General features: G+C 53.7%; 1 protein-coding gene across 2 annotated transcripts; it reads right to left on the reverse strand.

The window, feature by feature from the left end:
- Positions 1-440: 440 nt before the first annotated feature.
- On the reverse strand, positions 441-17920 carry SDCBP2 (syndecan binding protein 2). 2 transcript variants are annotated; one of them, XM_057312615.1, is made up of 9 exons: positions 12785-17920; positions 9583-9655; positions 8857-8911; positions 8039-8139; positions 4061-4219; positions 3324-3499; positions 3073-3244; positions 1167-1258; positions 441-926 (listed from the first exon to the last, which is right to left on the reverse strand). In XM_057312615.1, exons 1-9 carry the CDS (start codon positions 12850-12852, stop codon positions 872-874), a joined length of 951 nt encoding a protein of 316 aa, XP_057168598.1. In that variant the 5' UTR covers positions 12853-17920; the 3' UTR covers positions 441-871. The 2 variants fall into 2 exon arrangements, with proteins under 2 accessions (XP_057168598.1, XP_057168599.1); XM_057312616.1 differs by having other exon boundaries at positions 17031-17166.
- Between the last annotated feature and the right edge of the window lie 970 nt (positions 17921-18890).

Here is an 18890-nt window from a genome sequence, read left to right on the forward strand (position 1 = left end):
AGGGAACCAGAGAGCTGCATGCTGGGTCAGCACTGCCACGCGCCTGTCCCAGCAGCTGAGGGTCACTCCCCTCCTGGGTCACACAAAGGCTCTAGGATCCAGAAAGGGCCTCCCCCAGCCCCCTGCCAAGGGTCAGCCCTGCTGGGGCCTGTAAGTGCACCGCGTCCCCTCCGGCACCCCTGAAGCGGACCTCACATCTGCTCTCCAGATGCAGAAGCAGGCTGAGCAGGGGTGCTCCGAAGTCAGTGTCCCTCCACCAGAGTCCCACATGCACCCCCCGCCCCCGTCACCCCTGCCTCAGACTGGCAGGCAGTACATGATGGTGGCAGAGTCAAATCCCTGCTCTCAGAGCCCCTGTGTCACCACTGCTTAGGAGAAAACAGGCCCAGCCTGCCATGGGACCAAGGATTCCAGAATTTTCAATTACTTTTGAAGAAAGGTTTTTCTTTAAAATCAAATCTTTATTCAAAAGAAGTGAGGGACTGTAACTACGTATGGTTTGTGACACACAGCCGGCCAAGGGGAAAGAAAAAATTCTCACGAAGAACGTAGTTGTGTTCTCTCAAAGCGTGAAACTGTTTTTCTGGCAGAGGCAGCAAAAATCTTACAAGGGACCCAGCTGCAACTTTAAGAAGTGTGTGGCCGGCCTGCCTACGTGCCCCGCATTTCAACGGGCACAGAGTCCCTGCCTGTGGAGTCTGAGGCTCCCAGGAGGCCGGTGTGTCTCGGTGGCAGTGGCCGCCCCACCCGGAAGGCGCCCCCTCAGGACAGCCCCGCCCCAGGCAGCAGGCCTCCCACACTGTCCTGGGAGGACTCCGCCCTTTCCTGCAGGAGGGGGGAGGGTGGGACGGCTGGGCGGCCCTCCCCGGCTTCAGATGTCTGGGATCGAGCGGTCCATGGTGTGGTGGAGCAGGGTCGGGGACAACCTAGATGCAGCAAGGAGGATGAGGATGGTCGCCCAAACTGGCAGCGGGTTCCCCTCCCCACTGGCCGGCGCCTCCCCCAGGGGGGCCTTCATTTGCATGTCTAAGACTTTCAAATCATGGGGAGCCACCAGCCACAGGGCAGGGAGGGCAGGGAGGGCTGTGCCCTGTGCGAGCCCAGAGGAGGCTGGAGGGGAGGGAGGCAGGGAGGTGAGGGCAAAGGTGGGAGGGGAGCAGCCTTACTTTCTGACCATGTGCTCGTAGATCACGGTGGGGATGATGGTCAAGGTGACAACGTTCCCAGCCATGGCCAGAATCTCTGTGACCTCTTTGTCCTGGGGAGGAGGTCAGTGAGCAGTCACCCTGGGGCCAGGGGCGACTCTGCAGGCACCTCTGGGGGGGGGTCAGCGTGGCCCCTGCTAGAGGACCCTGCTGCCAGCAGGAGAGGGTCCCAGGCAGACACCCAGGTGAAGCCTTGCTTGAGCAAAAACGTGAGGCCCTTGACCCGAGCATCTCTGCGGTAAAACTGAGCACACCCCTCCCCACCGGCCTTCGTGGGAGTCAGTCAAACTCAGGCTCTGGCCCCAAAGCACAAGGAAAATGACCAGGCAGTGGGGGCCATCAGGTGCACCCCCCACCCACTGGGCTCCTGGTGGCCGGCCAGCCGAGCAGAGCCCTCACGGGCCCTCTTCGTCTCACCTTGTTGCCCAGTAAAGAGAGGAAGGTCTGCAGATGCCATTCAGACCGCTGGGAGAACAAGAAAGGACAAGGCTCTACAAGAAGGGGGCCAAAGAGACCAAACTCTGAAGCATGGCCGCAGAAGGGCTTCCGGCCCTGACTCAGAGCCGAGTGGCTGTTCACATACATCTAACTCGGTTACGCGCTCAGCTGTTGGGGGACAAGTGGCGGAGACATGCTAGAGGGGACTAGTGACAGCCACAGGGCAGAAACAGATGGGCTTTCAGGAGACAAACCATCTCACAAAGCATCGCTCCGTGGGGCCATTCAGGAAAAGGGGGCGCCCCGGGCCTCCGAGCACCAGGGTTTGCCAGGATCATGGACACATTGGTCCTAATGCCTCGAGCCCTCGGGGAGGGAGAGAGAACCTGCAGCACATTGTCCTGCTCTCAGGGAGGGTGACAATCAGAGAGCCGGGCTGCCCTGAAAGGAGTGGATTTGCTGGTATCCGAGAGAGACAGCGACTCAGCATCGGTGTCCGCGGAGTCAACGTTTTAGGGAGACAGTCTTCCCTTTGGGTGGTGTGCCTGAGCCCTGAGGGAGGAGACCCGCAGCGGGAGGGATCTTAGACACACATCAGGAAGGACTTCCTGGACACCATGCTCAGGAGCCAGCGGAACAAGCCTCCGAAGAAGGCGGGGAGGCTGTCGGGCGCGGGGAGCAGATACGGACAGGAACGGCCTGGCGCTGGCCCTTGAGAGGCTGGGGAACTGGCTTAGGTCTGTGCCAGCGTGGAGTAAGAGGCCACGGCCTGGGCCGTTTCTGCCGGGGGCGCCCTGCAGCCCGGTGGCCCGAGGGGACCGAAGCCTCACTCTCACTCACGCTCCCGGAGGAGGACCCTCTCTCGGGGGGCAGCGAGTCAGGGTCAAATGTCACTTTCACTTGTTCGGGACCAGCAGCCACATGACTCCTCATCCTCCACGGCCTGGTCCCTGAAGGCGCCCACCCCTCGGTCAGCGTCCACTAGACCCTGGACCCCTTGCTCCTTCTTGCTTTTTAAAGATAAAACTCAGCACACACCCCCTCAAAAGACGAACAGAGGTCAGAAGTGTGTTTCTGAACAGCAATTTTCTAACCTACTCCTCTTACGGACTGTGAGCCAGTATACAGACGCCGGGGAGGGAGGCGTCCACGCAGCCGGCAGCCCCCTCCCCGGCGCCCTGGCCTGACGCACGCCCTCCGGCCTCCGTGCGGTGGTGACAAGAGCTCATATTTACTGAGCACTTACCACGGGCTTGGCACGTGCTCAGAGCTCGACCCCCCTCACCGCAGGGAACCCTCACAGCAACTGGAGGATGAGGGACCTGAGGCTCGGAGGGGGCAGCAGCCCGCCGCAGACATGAACCTTCCCTCCGCGCAGCAAGCTCTCAGCCCCTGAAGCCCCAGGGCCAGAGCACAGCCGCCGGCCTACCTTCAGCCCGATGACGTTCTGCCCGTTCACCTCGCACACGGCGTGCTTGGTGAGGAGCCCGTTGCGGGCCGCAGAGCTCCCTCTGACCACAGAGATGACCTTCCCCTTCTTGATGACAAAGCCGACGTGGCCCGTGCTGTCCTTGTGCATGGTGACGGTCCGCTGGAAGGGCCTGGCAGGGAGAGACAGTGAGCCGGGCCTGGGACCCGGGCCTGGGCAGACAGGGAGGCTCTGGGGGCCTGGCTACCCACCTGTCCCGAACAACCATGACGATCTTCTCGGCCGATGCCCTCTTCAGCACCCGGTGGGCTCTGTCCGTGTTCCATCCGGCACAGTCACGGCCGTCGATCTGCAGGATCTGATCCCCGAAGCGCAGCCCCACGAGAGACGCAGGGCTGTTGGCCTTCACCAGCTGCACGAAGAGCCCCTGGAGCAGGCAGGGCCCTGCTGTCAGCTCCGAAGCCCACTCTGAGCCCACGTCCCTCCTGCTGCTGTTCTCCCAATCATCTAGGAGCTACAGCTCTGTGTGGGCAGGACAGAGGTTACCCCATTTTCCTGGGGAGGAAGCACTCCAGGCCACATAGCCGGGGAGCAGTTGGGTCAGGCTCCTGGCTGGAGGCTGCACCCGCAACCCCTGGACTGCCTAGCTTTTAACGATGGCATCAGCACCCCTGGCTTCCACTGTCTCCAGACAGCTGCCTGCAAGCCAGACCCCTCTGATGGAGGGGGGAGGAAGCGAGGTCTGAGTGGTAGGAGCCCAGGAGGGGTAGGTGGAGGGTCCCGGTTGTTGGAACCCAGCACCAGCCCTGAGGCCTTGGTGGGGGGAGATTGAGAGGAAGAGCCTGGGCTTGAGGTTGGGTAGGCCTCGGCTCCCCTGCCTGCTCTGCACCTTCCTTACTGCGGACAAGGCCCGCACTGCCCCCTCCCAGGTGGTGGGCGATGCGTGTGGGGGATGCCCCCTACTCTCCTGCACAGCCCCCAGCCCTACCTGGTCAATGGCCTTTAGCCGCAGCCCCGTCTTGCCATACTCATCCTTGCACAGGTGGATCTCATGCACCCCGGGCTTAATCTCCGCACGCCGCGCGCCAAGGCTGTTCCCAGACAGTGGTGCCACCAACTGGCGCGGCAAGGAGCCAGAGCCCGCCACCTGCAGACACCAGGGTGGGGTCAGCTGGTCTCTGGGGCCTCATAAGGATGAGAAAAGAAAGATGCAGTGGTCCCTGGGCCCTATCCCATCCCCAGACCACGCTCTTCTCTGCGGGGGCTGCTAGGGGACGTGGCTCCATGAAGCCACTAGGGGGCATCAAAGTCTACGCCCCTGAAAAACAGCCAGGAAAATGAGGTGAGACAGAGGATGGGTATACAGAAAAGGGACCCTCATTTTGCAAGGCACGCTGGTATCAGGAGAAGACCCCTTTGAAGTCCAACTAAAAATAAAAAGAATTCACAGCAATAAGGGAGCAACTAGGGGAAAAAAGGACTCACTTTGATTTTTGTCTTGAAAAAAATGTAAGCAAAAAGTATAAAAGTGAATGCTTTCCCCCTAAAGCCCAGAACAAGTCAGGATGCCACTCTCACCAGTACTATTAAATATGATACTGGAAAAACTAGCCAGAGCGATAAGGCAAGAAAAGGAAATAAAAGGCATACAGATTAGAAAAGAAATATTTGCAAATGATATGACGATCTACTAGGAAATTCCCAGGAATCTACAAATAAACTCCTAAAACTAATAAGTGAGTTCAGCAAGGTCACAGGATACAAGATCAACACACAAAAATCAACTGTATTTTTTATACACTAACAGAATGCACATGGAACATGAAATTAAAAGTATACTACCAACTATAATCAGTCAAAAAAAGCAGGAGATCTAACGAACCATATGTAGAAATTATATACTGAAAACAAAACAAAAAAATGACTGATAAAATATATCACAGAAGATCTAAATAAATGGAAAGGTATTTTCCATTCATGGATTAGAAGAACGTAGTAAAGCTGTCAATTGTCCCCAAATTGATGTGAAGATTTAATGCAGTTTCTATCGAAACCTTTACAAGGCGTTCTGTAGACGCAGGCAAGGTTAATCTAAACTTTACGTGAAAAGACAAAGGAAGTGAATAGCTAAAGCTATTTTGACAAAAAGAGTAAAGCAGGAGGAATCACTCCACCAAATTCCCAGACTTATTATTCAGCTACAGTTTGATAACTGTGGAGAGACAGACACATGGATCAACGACACAGGACAAAGACTCCAAAAATAGCCTCACACAAGTAGGGCCAAGTGCTTTTTAACAGAGGTGCCAGAGCAGTTCGAGGGACCAGAAATAGTCTTTTCAGCAAAGGGCCTGGGAGCAGTTGAGCATCCACAGACAAAGATATGAACCTTGACCTAAGCTTCATACCTTATACAAAAATTAACTCAAATTTCCTCATAAATTTAAATGTAAAACATGGGGAGCCTGCGTGGCTCCGTAAGTTAGGCATTTGACTCTTGGTTTTGGCTCAGGTCATGATGTCAGGGTCCTGGGATCGAGCCCCATGATGGGCTCTGTGCTCACGGCTGGAAATTATCTCCCTCCCCTCTGATCCATCCCCTGTTTGTTTTCTCTCTCTCTCTCTCAAATAAATAATTAAAATCTTTTTTAAATATGTAAAACATAGAACTATAATGTATTTATAGATGAAACTAAGGGAGAAAATCTTCAGGATCTAGGGCTTGGTGTAAATGTCTTCAGACAGGCCAGCAAAGCCTGATCCGCAAAAGAAAAAGATCCATAAATTGAACCTCATCAAAATTAAAAACTTGTACTCTACCAAAGGTCCTTTTAGAAAGGTGAAAAGAGAAGCCACACTTGGAAGAAAGTTTTTACAACCTATCTGACAAAAGACTCTAGAATAAAGAACTCTCAAAACTTGGCTTAAAAAAACAAACTATCCACTGAGAAAATGAACAAAACATCTGAAGAGCATTTTACTGAAAAGAATTTACAGCTGGTAAACAGCACGTGACAAGACGTTGGACAGCACTAGCCATGGCAATAGGGAAATGCAAACGGAGACCGTGAAGAGACATCACTACACACCTAACAGAACGGCTAACGTTAGTGAGGGTGGAGAAACTGGAGCGGCACATGTTACCGCGAGGAGAGTAAAATGGTAGAGCCACTCTTAAAATAGTTTGGCAGTTTCTTTTAAAAATTTGAACATGCATTTATCATACAACCTAGCAACTGCACTCCTGGACATTTATTCCAGAGAAATGAAAACTTACGTTGGTATAAAAAAAAACTGTACACAAATAGCCATAATAACTTAGTTTGTAATAGCCCCAAACTGGAAACGACGAAAACGACCCCCAATGGGTTAAACAAACCTCGGTACTGTACGTTCATAGCATGGAATACTACTCAGCAACACAACGGGATGAACCAGGGGATGGGGTGTGAGGTGGGGGTAACCGGTGATGGGGATTAAACATACACCTGTTGCAATGAGCACCAGGTGATGTATGGAAGTGCCGAGTCACTATGTTGTACACCTGCAACTAACAGAACACCGTAGGTAACTATACTGGAATTAAAGTAAACTGAAATAAAAATTAACAAATAAATAAATAAAATGGATGAGCAATTAATACAGTGAACAACCTGGAAAAATTTCAAGGGCATTATGCTGAGTGGAAAAAGCCAATCCGTAAACACTATATGATTCCATCTAGGTACCATTCTGAAACAAAATCATCGAGGCAGAAAACAGACTAGTGGTGGCCAGGGGGTTGGGGAAGGGCAGGGGGAGAAGTCGGGCATGATCACGAAGGGCCAGCCCGAGGGAGACCTTTGTGGTGACGAAACCGTCTGTGCCTTGGTTGCACTGGTACCTCCGTGGGTCTATCTATGCAGGTGACAAAGTGACCCAGAACTAGACACTCACTGGACCGACGTAAAATGCCTGCTTTCCTTACCCTACGGTTATGCAGCCCCTTCCCACAAAACAACTGCGAAAACCGGGTGGAGGGTACAATCTTCCGTACGCTTCTCTGTACTATCTTAGTGACCCATGAATCTGTGATTATTTAAAAATAAAACGTTAAACATTAAATTTTTTTACTTATAAAAATGAATTCATCTGTCATATTTTTATCAATATTTAGGTGAAATGCACTCATGTCCTCATTACTGGAACAAAGAGGAAGTCAGTCAAAGGCTCACAAGCGAGGTATATACCACACGAGTTTCTCGGCTTCCCGTCTGTATTTCACGGCATGACTATGGGGGGGGGTCACCGTGGAGCAACACCCCAGGGCCCCACGCGCCCCCATCCTGGCCGACTTTCTCCTGTCAGACTCACCCCCCTGCAGCCTCGGCAAGACCAGCAGCTGGGCTCTGCCACCAGTTTTCACCCACGCGGGGACAGGATAGCAGACCAGCCCACTGACCAGTGGCCTGCGGGGATGCTGGAACCCACTGGCAGGGGGTCTGAGTGGGGACTGGGTCTCTAAATGAACGTATTTTCAGGAGGGAACATTTCTATGTCACAATTTCTCTTGCTCCCCCAAACCTTGGAGAGCAGGAATCAAGCAAGCATTGTCCCTTCATCTGGGGACCAGAGCTGGGTGACAAGCTGCTCCCTGTCTCGGCTCTGCTGTCCAAGCAACAGCTCTCAAGGCACAGGCAGCTCCTTCATTAGAAGCCTCCAGGCTCAGACTGGGTTTACTGCCTTCCCTTCTCATCCAGCAGCCTGAAGCCAAAGGTCAAAGGGCAGGCAGTGGCCCTCCAACCCCCAAGTCTGCAGGAAACCCCACAGCACTTTTAACGATGGCTCAAAATGAAAAGTGCCTTCAAGAAACAGAGCCCAGGCATGCTGGGCATGAGGAGCTTCCAGTCTGTTCGAATGGCAAGACCAAGAGGGAGGGAGAGTTGGCACATGCTGTGCCCATAGCACGCAAGAGACAAATACCTACACTAGCACCTTCTGGAATCTGAAGCAGGTTCTGCTGGACTTCTTGGCTGGAGAGGGAAAGACCCATATAATTTTCCAGTTCTGCCAGACTTGGGTACAAAACTGACGGGAAGGGAACGGAAGGAAGAGGAGAGGTGTTACTCAGGGGGGTGAGGTTGGCCACACCTGCCTGGCTCCTATGTGGTCACTCATTTGTATTAGGAAACAGGGCCTGGGGATGTTACTCCCGAGAACGCAAGGGAACACTCGCTGGTGATGTGGGTTCTCCCCTCAGAAGGGCTGAGGGGCAGGGTCTCCCCAGGAGCAGGCTGGGACACAGAGTCCCTCATGGACTGCTTGGGTGTTCAACTCAACCGACTTCGTTTGGCACCAGCCAGCCAGACACCTGACACCAAACAGGCCTGCTGCTGGTCACGAGGCCCTGGTTCCTGGGAAATGCACAGGCTGGGGGGCTGCAGGGGCTGCAGGAGGCAAGCGTCTGACCCCAGGGCAGTTCCCAGGAAACTGCCCAGCAAGGAGGGAAAGAACGGCCCTGAGGTCCAGTTAGCTGTCACAGGACCCGAATCCAGACTGCCACCAACAACTCGAAGGGCCAACACAGACACCTTGGTCTCCTCACTCAGCCACAGAAGGTAGCCCCAAATCAGGGGAGTTAGTGCTCTCACTAAGCCAGAGTTTTCTCGGGGTTCAAAAGGTTCTGGTGGGGATAAAATGTTCTGGAAGCCCACAGCACAGGGGCAGGCAAGAGGCAGTGCCTGGAAGTGGCCACAAGAGGTCACTGTCAGTCAGGAGCACCCCCACCCTGGCCGGCTCACTCACCTGGACGCTGGGAGACTGGCAGGGAGGGCATCCGGGGTGCAGCTCTGGCTTGGGCCTGGGGAGAGGTGGGGAGCACTGGTCAGCTGTGGCCAGGACCCCCAGAACCCTTGGAGCCTGGGGCTCCCTGAGGCTGAGGGTCAGGGCATTAGTTATGCTGGCGGGCCTAAGGTGGGGCGTCCATGAACCTTGGGGGTGTGCAAATGTGTTCTCTTCAGATGTCCATGTTTCTGGGGAAGGCTCTCCCCGTAGCCTGCAACCCACCAAACGCCATGAACTGCTTACCACCCGAGCCAGCCAGAATGAGCCAGAACTGAGGCCCTCCTCCTAATGAACTTCTCAGTCGAGAAGTCCGGAATTCTCAAAACCCACTTCAACCACAGGTGGATGGAAGGAAGACGGGGCTTCTGGGGATGAGCAGCCCAAAGGCCGTGCCCATGGCGTGACTCTGGAAGCCTGTCTACAGCGGAGGCTACCTGAACTGGGATGGAGGAAGCACCTGGACGCACAGAAGAGGCCTGTCTGCAGCTGTTTGGTCTTTTCCATTGCTGCTGTAACTCCGCAGCCTTAGCCTCTGGACACCTGTCCACCAGCAGGCCCTGCAGTGGTGGCCTGCATGCCCAGGGACCCAAGAGCCAGCACCTTCCAAGACAAGCTTCCCTCATCTACCCGGGGCAATCCCAAAGGCCCCGTGAGGGGGCCTAGGCCAACACATGCCTAGCGGCTTACCTGAATGGCTTGGTCCATCTTCAGGTCCTCCAGAGACGGGTACAGGGTGGACATGGCTGCTCCGTGGAACGCCCTACAGGGCACAGAGGATGAGGAGGGGTGAGGGGTGAGAGGAAGCATGGATGTCTACCTCCAGCCCATGTGTGCCACTCAGGACTTTCAGGATGAGAAAGAGAGCAGGAAGGTATCACCCCCACGTCTCCATGCTTACAAAATCCCATCCCACCTGTTCAACTGACTCTGGGCTTTAAGCCCTGGACCCAGGGGACCACCCAGGACACGCTGGCCAGGAAGAGCAGGACTAGGGATCAAGTCCCTCCCTGCCATGTTTCAAAGGTCAGACAGGCTTATAAGATCTGGTCACTCAAGACCCCAGCTCAATCCAGCAGGTTCATAGTGAGTACCTGCTGCATACCTGGCCTTTGTTGGGGGGGGGGGTGGCTACAGTGTCCTCCCCCAACTACACAGAACTCAGTCCAGTGTTAAGTAGGTGGGGTCTTAATTATAAGAGAAAGGCCTTGGGGCATTTAGAATCCCTCCCACACCCTTCACCTCTGGGTATTTGAGCTCCTACTGTATACCACCCATTTCCAGCCTTGATCTTAGCCTAGGCTTCCACTCTTCTCCTTGTAAAGGAAAGCTCTGATCTTATTGAATGCAGTGTCTTGGGTTTCGCATTTAGGCCACAAATTTGAATATATGAAGTACTCTGCAAGGTCAACTAAAATCTGTTGGCATCTGGCCTGTGAGCCATGAGTTCCAGTCTCTGGAGGAATGAGAAGTTTGTGTGGGCCACTGTAGTGAGTGTGGGTAGATACTGAGACCAGCGGGAGCCAGCAGGGGGCTTTAAGCAGGGGTAAGACATCCCAAGCTAAAGGGCCTATTGGCTGCCATCTGGAGAACAAGAGAGGAGGCAAGACCCATTGGAGAATGTTGTAGTGCGTGGGGAGGGGCGGGAAGATGATGGAGGTCTGCACACAGCATGGGGACTAGGGGTGGGATGTGAGAGAGAAGGAATTTGATGGCAGGTTAGAAGGAATGGGGGGGGGGGGTGAAGGCAGCAGATGCAGAGGAAGGAGAAGGAACAATGCTGGATGAGGATGACCTTAGCCCCTGTGGGTCACTCAGGGGAGATGCCCAGAGGATCTGGACCCAGGCAGGGCTGGAGTCCCATCACCCCTGGCATACCCCGCTCAGTTCCCTGTGACCACCCCAGGCACCCCTTTATTATGTATACCTGTGCTGATGTCCTTCCACCTTTCTAGGACGGAAACGAGGACCAGAGGTCCCGAATGTATTTCATTCACCTCTCAGGCTTGTGGTTTTTTTTTTTTGTTTTGTTTTTTCAAATTTGAATTAGTGCCAACATTTTAAAGTGTGGGAAAACAAAAATTCCTCACTTCTAATTTGTATTGAAAAAAAGTCAAACTATTGAGCAATGCAAGAGCAGGAATCATGTGCAGCAACACCCAGACCAGGCTGAGTTGCAGCCAGCCTCTCAGATGGGCTGCCTGTGCTTTCTCGGTTCCCAAAGTACCCGGCCAGCAATTTACATCCCCTGCTTGGCTCCTGGAAGCAGGCAGCTCCAGATCTTTGCCCTAGTCTGGTCTTGGTGGCAGAAATGATCACCTCAAGAGGACAGAGATTGTGCCAGGGGGAGAGGGAGACCGGCTCTGACCTCCTTTAGACCAGCTGGGGGAAGAGACCCTTTGCCTGCGGCCTCCCCCAGTGTGCACACACTCCGGGAGACTGTTCTCTTGGGACAGTCCTCAAGCAGGTACCATCCACCAAGAACAGGCCTGTTACCAGGATCATGCATGAAGCGCATATGTGAAGGTGAGAGGGCACCCCTGCCCTGCTTTTTCTAACAACGAAGCATCACAGCACTTCTATTTTTAGTGGCTGCCCTCTGGGAGAGTAGCACCAGAGATCCCTTCCAAGAAATCACTCCCAGGCCAGGACCCCACAACACTTTCTCTGTATCTGGGACCTTCAGCACCTCCACCTTCTGTGAGTCCCCACTCAGTTTCAGGCTCTGCGAAGAATTAGGAAGCTGGTATTCCCCTGCCGTTTAACATTTCTGATCTAGTGGGGAATGGCTCCCAGCCAGCAAATATGCTGTGCCTCGTTCAATCATCCGTCTATCCACTCACAGCATGTGAGTATCCACTGTGCACCAGGGACCCTGGGCCTGTTTTAGTCATCCTGGGCCGTCTGCTTCTGGCACACCACCCTTCCCTGTGTGGTGCTCTTTGAAGGTTTTGCTCAAATGCTATTTTTTTTTTAAAGATTTTATTTATTTATGTGACAGAGAGAGCCAGCGAGAGAGGGAACACAGCAGGGGGAGTGGGAGAGGAAGAAGCAGGCTCCCAGCGGAGGAGCCCGATGTGGGACTTGATCCCATAACGCCGGGATCACGCCCTGAGCCGAAGGCAGACGCTTAACGACTGCGCTACCCAGGCGCCCCTCAAATGCTATTTCTTGCGTTGCCTTTTTCAGGCCGTGGGACCCCCTGCTAGTTAGTTGGGTCTTCTTGTGTTCCTAACCCTGACTTGTGCTCTCTACTGTCAAGCTCTTTATCGTATTTCATGATTGACATCTGGGTATTTATTCGTACTGGACCCCACCTCACAAGGGCAGGGGCTGTGTCCCGTTCACCACACGCTACGCCTCCCTACCACAACAAGGGCAAACACGCACAGTGACAAATTGTCATTTGAATAGAACAGTAGTTTACAAGCAGACTGGAAATTTCTGTGGGCATTTTTGGGTGTCACAAGACTGAGGGGACATTACTAACATTTACGAAGCAGCCAACAGAGATCTGGACCTCTTGGAACGCGTAGAACGTTCACCAAACTGTCCTCCCAAACCTTCACGTGGGCATAAAGCCTGCTTGTAACCTGCTTTATATACAAATACAGTACTTCCTGGTTTTACTATGCAATATGTTATCCAGACATGCATATACCAGGTTAATCAAGGTTGGTTATACTTTGTTTTGTTCACCATTTTGGAAAATCAGGGCCAATCCTTCTCATCACAGGTGAGTCACCAGAACACGCCCATGTGTCTGACAGCACTGCGACTGTCATACTAATCCCACACCTGTACACAAATACCCAGCCTTTGATTCGAGACGTCAAATACAAACTGCGGCAAAATTCAGTTGAGAACTGTCTTCTCCTAAATCCAAACTTACTCATTTCGAGTTAGGGACAGACACGATCTGCTGCAATCCAGTTTCAGCTTTTGCAAAGTGAAGGGCATATTCTTCTACTATAAATTACTTTCATTGCCCGTGTTTCGCCTTTACGATAACGACAGGGCATCATGCTGGTTCACCCGCCGGGAACCACCGTTCGGGACGAGCCCGCCTCCTCCATCACTCTCAATTTTCTCGCTTTGCGCAACCAGGCACAAAGTCCACGCATGGGGGGCGGGAGAAAGCCCCACGGGTCGTTAAGGGCCTGTTCTTCATCCCAGGTCTCAGTTTCCCCATTCGTCGCACCGCTCAAAGGTCTCTAAACTACTCCCACTCTGACGCACCCTCCGCTGCGAACCCGGCCGGAAGCGACGTCTCCCGGTTGCTCTGGGCTACCGCACCTGCGCAGAGTCCCCGCCAGGCCGCTAGGGCGCGCTGTGGCGTTTAGAACGCAGGCGTCCCACCCACCCAGGCCTGCGCGCAGCTAAGGATGGCTCCCAGGTTGCCCCGCGGTAGTAGGGTGAAAAATGGCGGCCTCCTCGCCGGGCGGGTAGGTAGCTGGCTGGGTCACTAGAATCCACCCGGCGTCTCGCTTTCTCCAGGTGCCCATGGCTGGCGCCGGCACCCACACACACACACACAAAAAAAATCAGGTAAAGCAGCAGCGTAAGGGACGGGAAGACTCGATCGGGCCCCTTGTCCCTTCTTTACCGGACTGGAGGCCGCGCGGAGCAAATCGAGCTTTAAAGGGGCGAATGTCTCCCCCCCCCCCCCCCCCCACGCCGCTGATCCCAGAGAACCATTTACGGATTCCAGAGGAGGGTAGGTGCCGGTCATCCGCTCCCTGCTGGCTAAGATTTTGTTTCTAAGGCAGCTGTGGGAGGGAAGGAGCGTATAGACGCGCCTGCGCTCCTCGCTGCTTTTGCTGGAATAGAAGCCCCCTCGCCCGCTAAGGCTTCCGAAGCGCTTTCAGTTCCCGAGTATTTCCTACCCGTTGTGACATCACTGACCTCCCACCAGGTTTTTTTGTCTGGCCTGGACTTCTGACCCGGTGCTTAGCTGCAAGTGCCCCGCCCCCACTCTACCCAGATTCACCCTGGGATCCCACCGGAGAGAGCTGAGTGATTGAGGCCCACTACTCAGAGTAGGGGTTTTGTGCTTGGCCGCGCATTCACTTCCCACAGCAGAATCGGACCCACTGCTCCTTGTAATAAGGATTCAGGCAGTTTGGCTTACGGGGTACAGGACAAAAGGCTAGGGCAACCAGGAAAGCCTTCTGTAGAAAGGAAGGAGGGTTCAAGAGAGCGGGTGTGGAGTGTGCTGCTCCAGGGATAGGGAGGCCCAGACCCAAGAGTCCAGCTGCCTTCCAGATCTTTACTACCTCCTGCAGGTTATTCAAACTGAACCCCTTTTTTCCTAACATTGCTGCCCCTCTATCGCTACCCTACCAAGTCCACCCCCTGGTCTGAGCCAGAAATTGGGAGTCAACCTCAGCTCCTTCTCTTGAAGCCCTGGGCAGCACTTGCCCTCAGGATAAATCTCTAAACTTCAACTTGGCATTCAGATCTCCATGACCTGACTCCTGGTACCATCTGCAATCCCACCTCCTCACTGTTCCACACTCACCCTGCATTTCATTCATTTCAGACTGCCTCCTGACACTAGAACTCACACTCCTAGTTCATGCCTCCCTGCCTTTTCAGGTGCCTGTCCTTCTGTCTTGAATGCCATTCAGGCCTTCTCCCTCCCCCTTGTCCATCTGGTGAGCTCCTGTTTTTTCAGTTCTAAGCTTTCCCCCAAATCCCACACCCACACACACTCACAGAATTAGGCAGCCCTCCCTTCTCTAGACCCAGAACCTCATATTCACCCATTCATCATTCATTCCGCTAATGTTTATTAAGCACCTCTTGTGAGCAAGGTCGTCTACATTCCCTAGGATTGGATTTCCTCTGTGTGGTTTTTGTTTGCCCGTCTCCCTCCCCAGTGCTGAGCCCAGTGCCCGGCGCAAGGCAGGCGTCCAGTTACTCTTTCTTAAAGGAATGGGAAATCAAGACACAGGGAAGAGAAAGCCCTAAAAAAGTCCTTTGAGGAGAACCTCTGGGCCTAGAAAGGGGAAAAACCACAACAACAAAAAACCATTGCCCTAACGAAGTAGATTAAAAGGCTGCTTCCTACAGTCTGACAATGGAAGAGTTGCCTCAGCTCAGTGCTGGCTTCCTGCAATTAATTGGCTCCTGTGAAAGGAAAATAACCCATCTCTCAAAGGAATTTTCCTTTCCCCTGCACTTTACAGAATTTCCATCCCTGAACTTCTGTACTTTCTGATATAAGCAGTAATACCACCCACAACAATCCAGCAATCAGGTCCTTGGAGATCAGGGCTGAAAGGGGTCGTCAGCTCCCATCTTTGGCTTTTGGAATGAGAACACTCCTTTGGAACACCTTGTTCCAAAGAGCTGCAACTATGGGACTCCTACTTGTTCCTGTGGACAGCTCATCTGCATCCTGCAGAAGACAGTGTGTGCGGGAGGGAAGCGTGGGTTAGAGTGTCAGAGGAATAGCTCCTGGAAGGCCAGATTAGCCCAGGAATGTGGTGAGTTAGAAAGGAAGAGGCTGTTGCTAGGCCACCGGCATGTACCCCCTCCTCCTATCAGGGCCGTCCTGCCCGCTGGAGAAAAGCTCTGAACGTCTTCGGGGAGTGCAGGTGCTCCCAAGTGCAGGCCCCTGAGAGGCAAAGCAGGAGCGAGACCTGGGAGGGAGGCAGGACTGGGTTCAGACTGTTGCCTCTGATCTGTGAGAGCAAGCATGACAAGTGCCTTTTGAGTGCCATTTCTTCCTTTGTGATAGGGGTGACTACTTGCATCACAGAATTATGGGGAAGACTTAAAGATCCTTAAAAAGAGAAGATATGTATGGAACACGCTCAGCACAGTACCTAGCACATACAGGGCATGCAGTCGTTGCTAGCTGTTCACTCAGGACGTTTACTGAGCCCCTAAGTCCCTGTGCTGTTCTAGGTACTGAGGCAGTGAGCAAGAGGAATATCTGTCCTTGAGTGTTTCTAGCTGGATAGAGAAGTGTGTTAGGTGGTAGGCAGTCATGGGGAGAGAGATAAAGCAGGATGGAGGGTAGAGTGTCGAGAGGTCCATAAGGGCCTCACTGTGGGACGGGAGTGACGGGTGACTTGTGTAAAAGCCTACAGGGGTAGGGAAGAGCATCAAGGCTGAGGGCATGGCCACTGCAGCGGCCCCGAGGTGGGGGTGCCTCTTGTTTAGAGACCATCTGGCCGGTGAGACTGGGGGAGCAGTGGTGAGGAGCTAGGAGGGGATGTGAGCGGGCAGGTCCCCAGGGGCCGTGGCCAGGATCTGGCATTTACTCTGCGGAGGTGGGAGCCACTGGAGAACGTGGAGCAGCAGAGTGGACATGGTCCAACTCACATTTTCACGTGCCCCCCTTTGGCTGACTTTGGGAGAACAGACCAGAGGGGCAAGGGTGGATACAGGGAGCCCTGGGGAGCAGTGATGGTGGTGTGAGAATTGTTATTAGTTTGGAATTCGAAAATGCAAAACAACAAAAAACTATTTAAAAACAAAAACGATTGTTCTGGTTAGTTTGGGCCGCCCTATGTAACGAGCCAGTGCGGTGTCTTCCCAGCGCACAGCAGCCTCGTCCGAAGCTCTATTTTCCAAGGCTCTGCTGTGTGAGGGGCACAGACTGTCCCCCTTAGTCCCATTAGCTTGTTCAGTGCTCCCGACTGTGTGGGGATGTTTCCAGTGTCCACATGAGGAAACCAGTTATGGGAGAGGTCGAGCCATTGGCCCTGTTCTCCAGCAGATTTTTCCTCGCCTGCTTCGGGTAGTTGGTAGAAACAGCTTCAGGCGGAGACATAAGTAACAGAAACTGAGGCATATACTCTCTGTTCCCTGTGGAAATCCACTCTGCCCGGCCTTCCAAAGGCCCTCTTCCAGGAGCAGGGTGGGGGCCGCATCTCCTGAGCCCCGTCACAGGAGGTCACAAGGAGCCTGCAGCCCTCACGTCGTCTGGGTCAAGATCACTCAGCCCTCAAACCTGACCCAGGGCAGGGGTCCGAGAAGGAGACCCCCGTTCACACTATGCCCCCAGAGGGAGGCACCTTGAAAGAAAACTGCCTGGTAGGTTCCAGAAGGTCAGGACCCAACAGACAGGGTGAGAGCAAGCCTCACTGACCTCAGTCCCGATCCACACGGGCCCCAGCTCTTACCTGCAGGCCAGGTGCTGCCGAGCGCGCTTTGCCAGCCACTGCCGAGAGTCTGTTCCCCTCCCTGGAAGCGGGTGGCCCTTGTCCCAGCCAGGTTCCTGCTCTGGGAAGGGTGGTGCCCGCCCCCCAGTCAGCTGACTCACCCCAATGGACGTAGGTAAATGCCCTGTGAGTATAAACAAAGCAAGTCACCGGGTCCAGAAGAGGTTTCGGGCCTTAGTCAAGAGGTGGAAGTGGGGTTAGGGGTACACAGCGGCAGCTGGCGAGAGAAGTAGGAACCAAGACTTCTTGACTTTGAGGAAATCAAATTTGGATTGGCCATCCAGTCCTGCTGAATGTGAAGACAGTTTGAGGGCCATCCAGGCCCTTAAAAAATGGCCAGAACTTGTGAACCCAGCATTTCCCTTCTAGTAATTTATTACAGTACACAAGTAGTCATTGAGGTCCCAGAGCCCATCACCACGTTGCCCATAATAGGGAAATCTAGAAATCCCAAATGCCCATCGCTGGGGTCTGGTTAAACAAATCCATGTTCGTGGACGATCACAAAGCTATTGATGTCATTTAAGGAAAAACCACAAGGAAAGGTTCCCGAGACATTGGCAAGATATTGAAAAATCAGTATTGTGATTCTGATCTGTTTGGTTTTCATTTTTCGAAAAGTGGATGTGTGTTGCAAACGGCCTGGGAGGACACAGATTAAAGTGCTGGAAGTCTGGGGGCGCCTGGGTGGCTCAGTCGGCTAAGTGTCCGACTTGATTTCGGCTCAGGTTGTCATCTCAGGGTCATGAGATCAAGCCCCGCGTTGGGCTCCGCACTGGGTGTGGAGCCTCCTTAAGATTCTCTCTCCCTCGGCCGCTCCCCCTCTCAAAAAATAAATAAATAAAATGTTGAAAGTCTGGATGTGTGTTCCAAGGTGGTGGGGGTTGGGTTGGGTTTGAAGTTTTTGCTTTGAGTGCTTACAGTTTTTCTAAGGGGGGGAGCAAATTTTTAAAAAGGAGTTTAGATGGGTTGTCTCCAGGAAGAGGAACGAAGGGGCTGCGTACCAGGCCGGGAGGGGATTTGGTTATAGTACACTTTTTGGTACCTCTTCAATTTTGGAGAATTTGAATGTATTACCTATCCCCCAAAATAATCAAATAAAAGTAAACAGAAAAAGGGGGGATTTAGTTTAGGTCCTGGTGGGTTTGGTTGGACAGAGGTGCCTGTCACACTCCATGCCTGGGGAGGGACTGGGGACCTGTGTGCCGGGCAGCCCCATGAGCAGTGACGCGGGGCCCCCACCCAGGGCGGGGTGAGTATCGGGACTGCTCACCGGCCGGGCAGGTCCACGTCACAGTCCCCATGACGAGCCCGGACAGAGTTGCGCTAGCCTTGGGCATCCCGTCCTGCCCCGGGGCCCGGCCGGTGTGCAGCCCCCCAGAGGAGACACTGCCAGCCTCCGAGGAGCTCACAGCCGGGAGTCCTACCCACGGACCCTGACAGGAACAGCAGCAAGGAAGGCTGTGGCCACTGATTGGGCTTTAAGGGCCTCATCTCAATGGCCCCTTCAAGGCCTAAGACAAGTAGAAAATAGTGATGCTAACAGAACCACGTGATCCCCCCCCCCACACACATACACAATCACACACACCTTAGTTCACTCACTCATGGTCTGAAAGGGCCTTTGAGGGGAGGTGGAGAAGGAAACGGGCCAGAAGGGTGAGGGACTTGCCTGTGGTCACAGGGCACGTCAGCAGACACCCACGTGCAGGGGCGTCTTTCCATTCCGTGGTGTCTAGCACCTCCCCTCTCTCACTTTTCCTCCCACATCCCCGCCACCCAGGAGGGTCTTTTGTGGGTGTGCCCCCACTCAAGAGTGTT

Source organism: Ursus arctos, unplaced genomic scaffold (assembly GCF_023065955.2).
Source record: "Ursus arctos isolate Adak ecotype North America unplaced genomic scaffold, UrsArc2.0 scaffold_16, whole genome shotgun sequence".
NCBI classification, from domain to species: Eukaryota; Metazoa; Chordata; class Mammalia; order Carnivora; family Ursidae; genus Ursus; species Ursus arctos.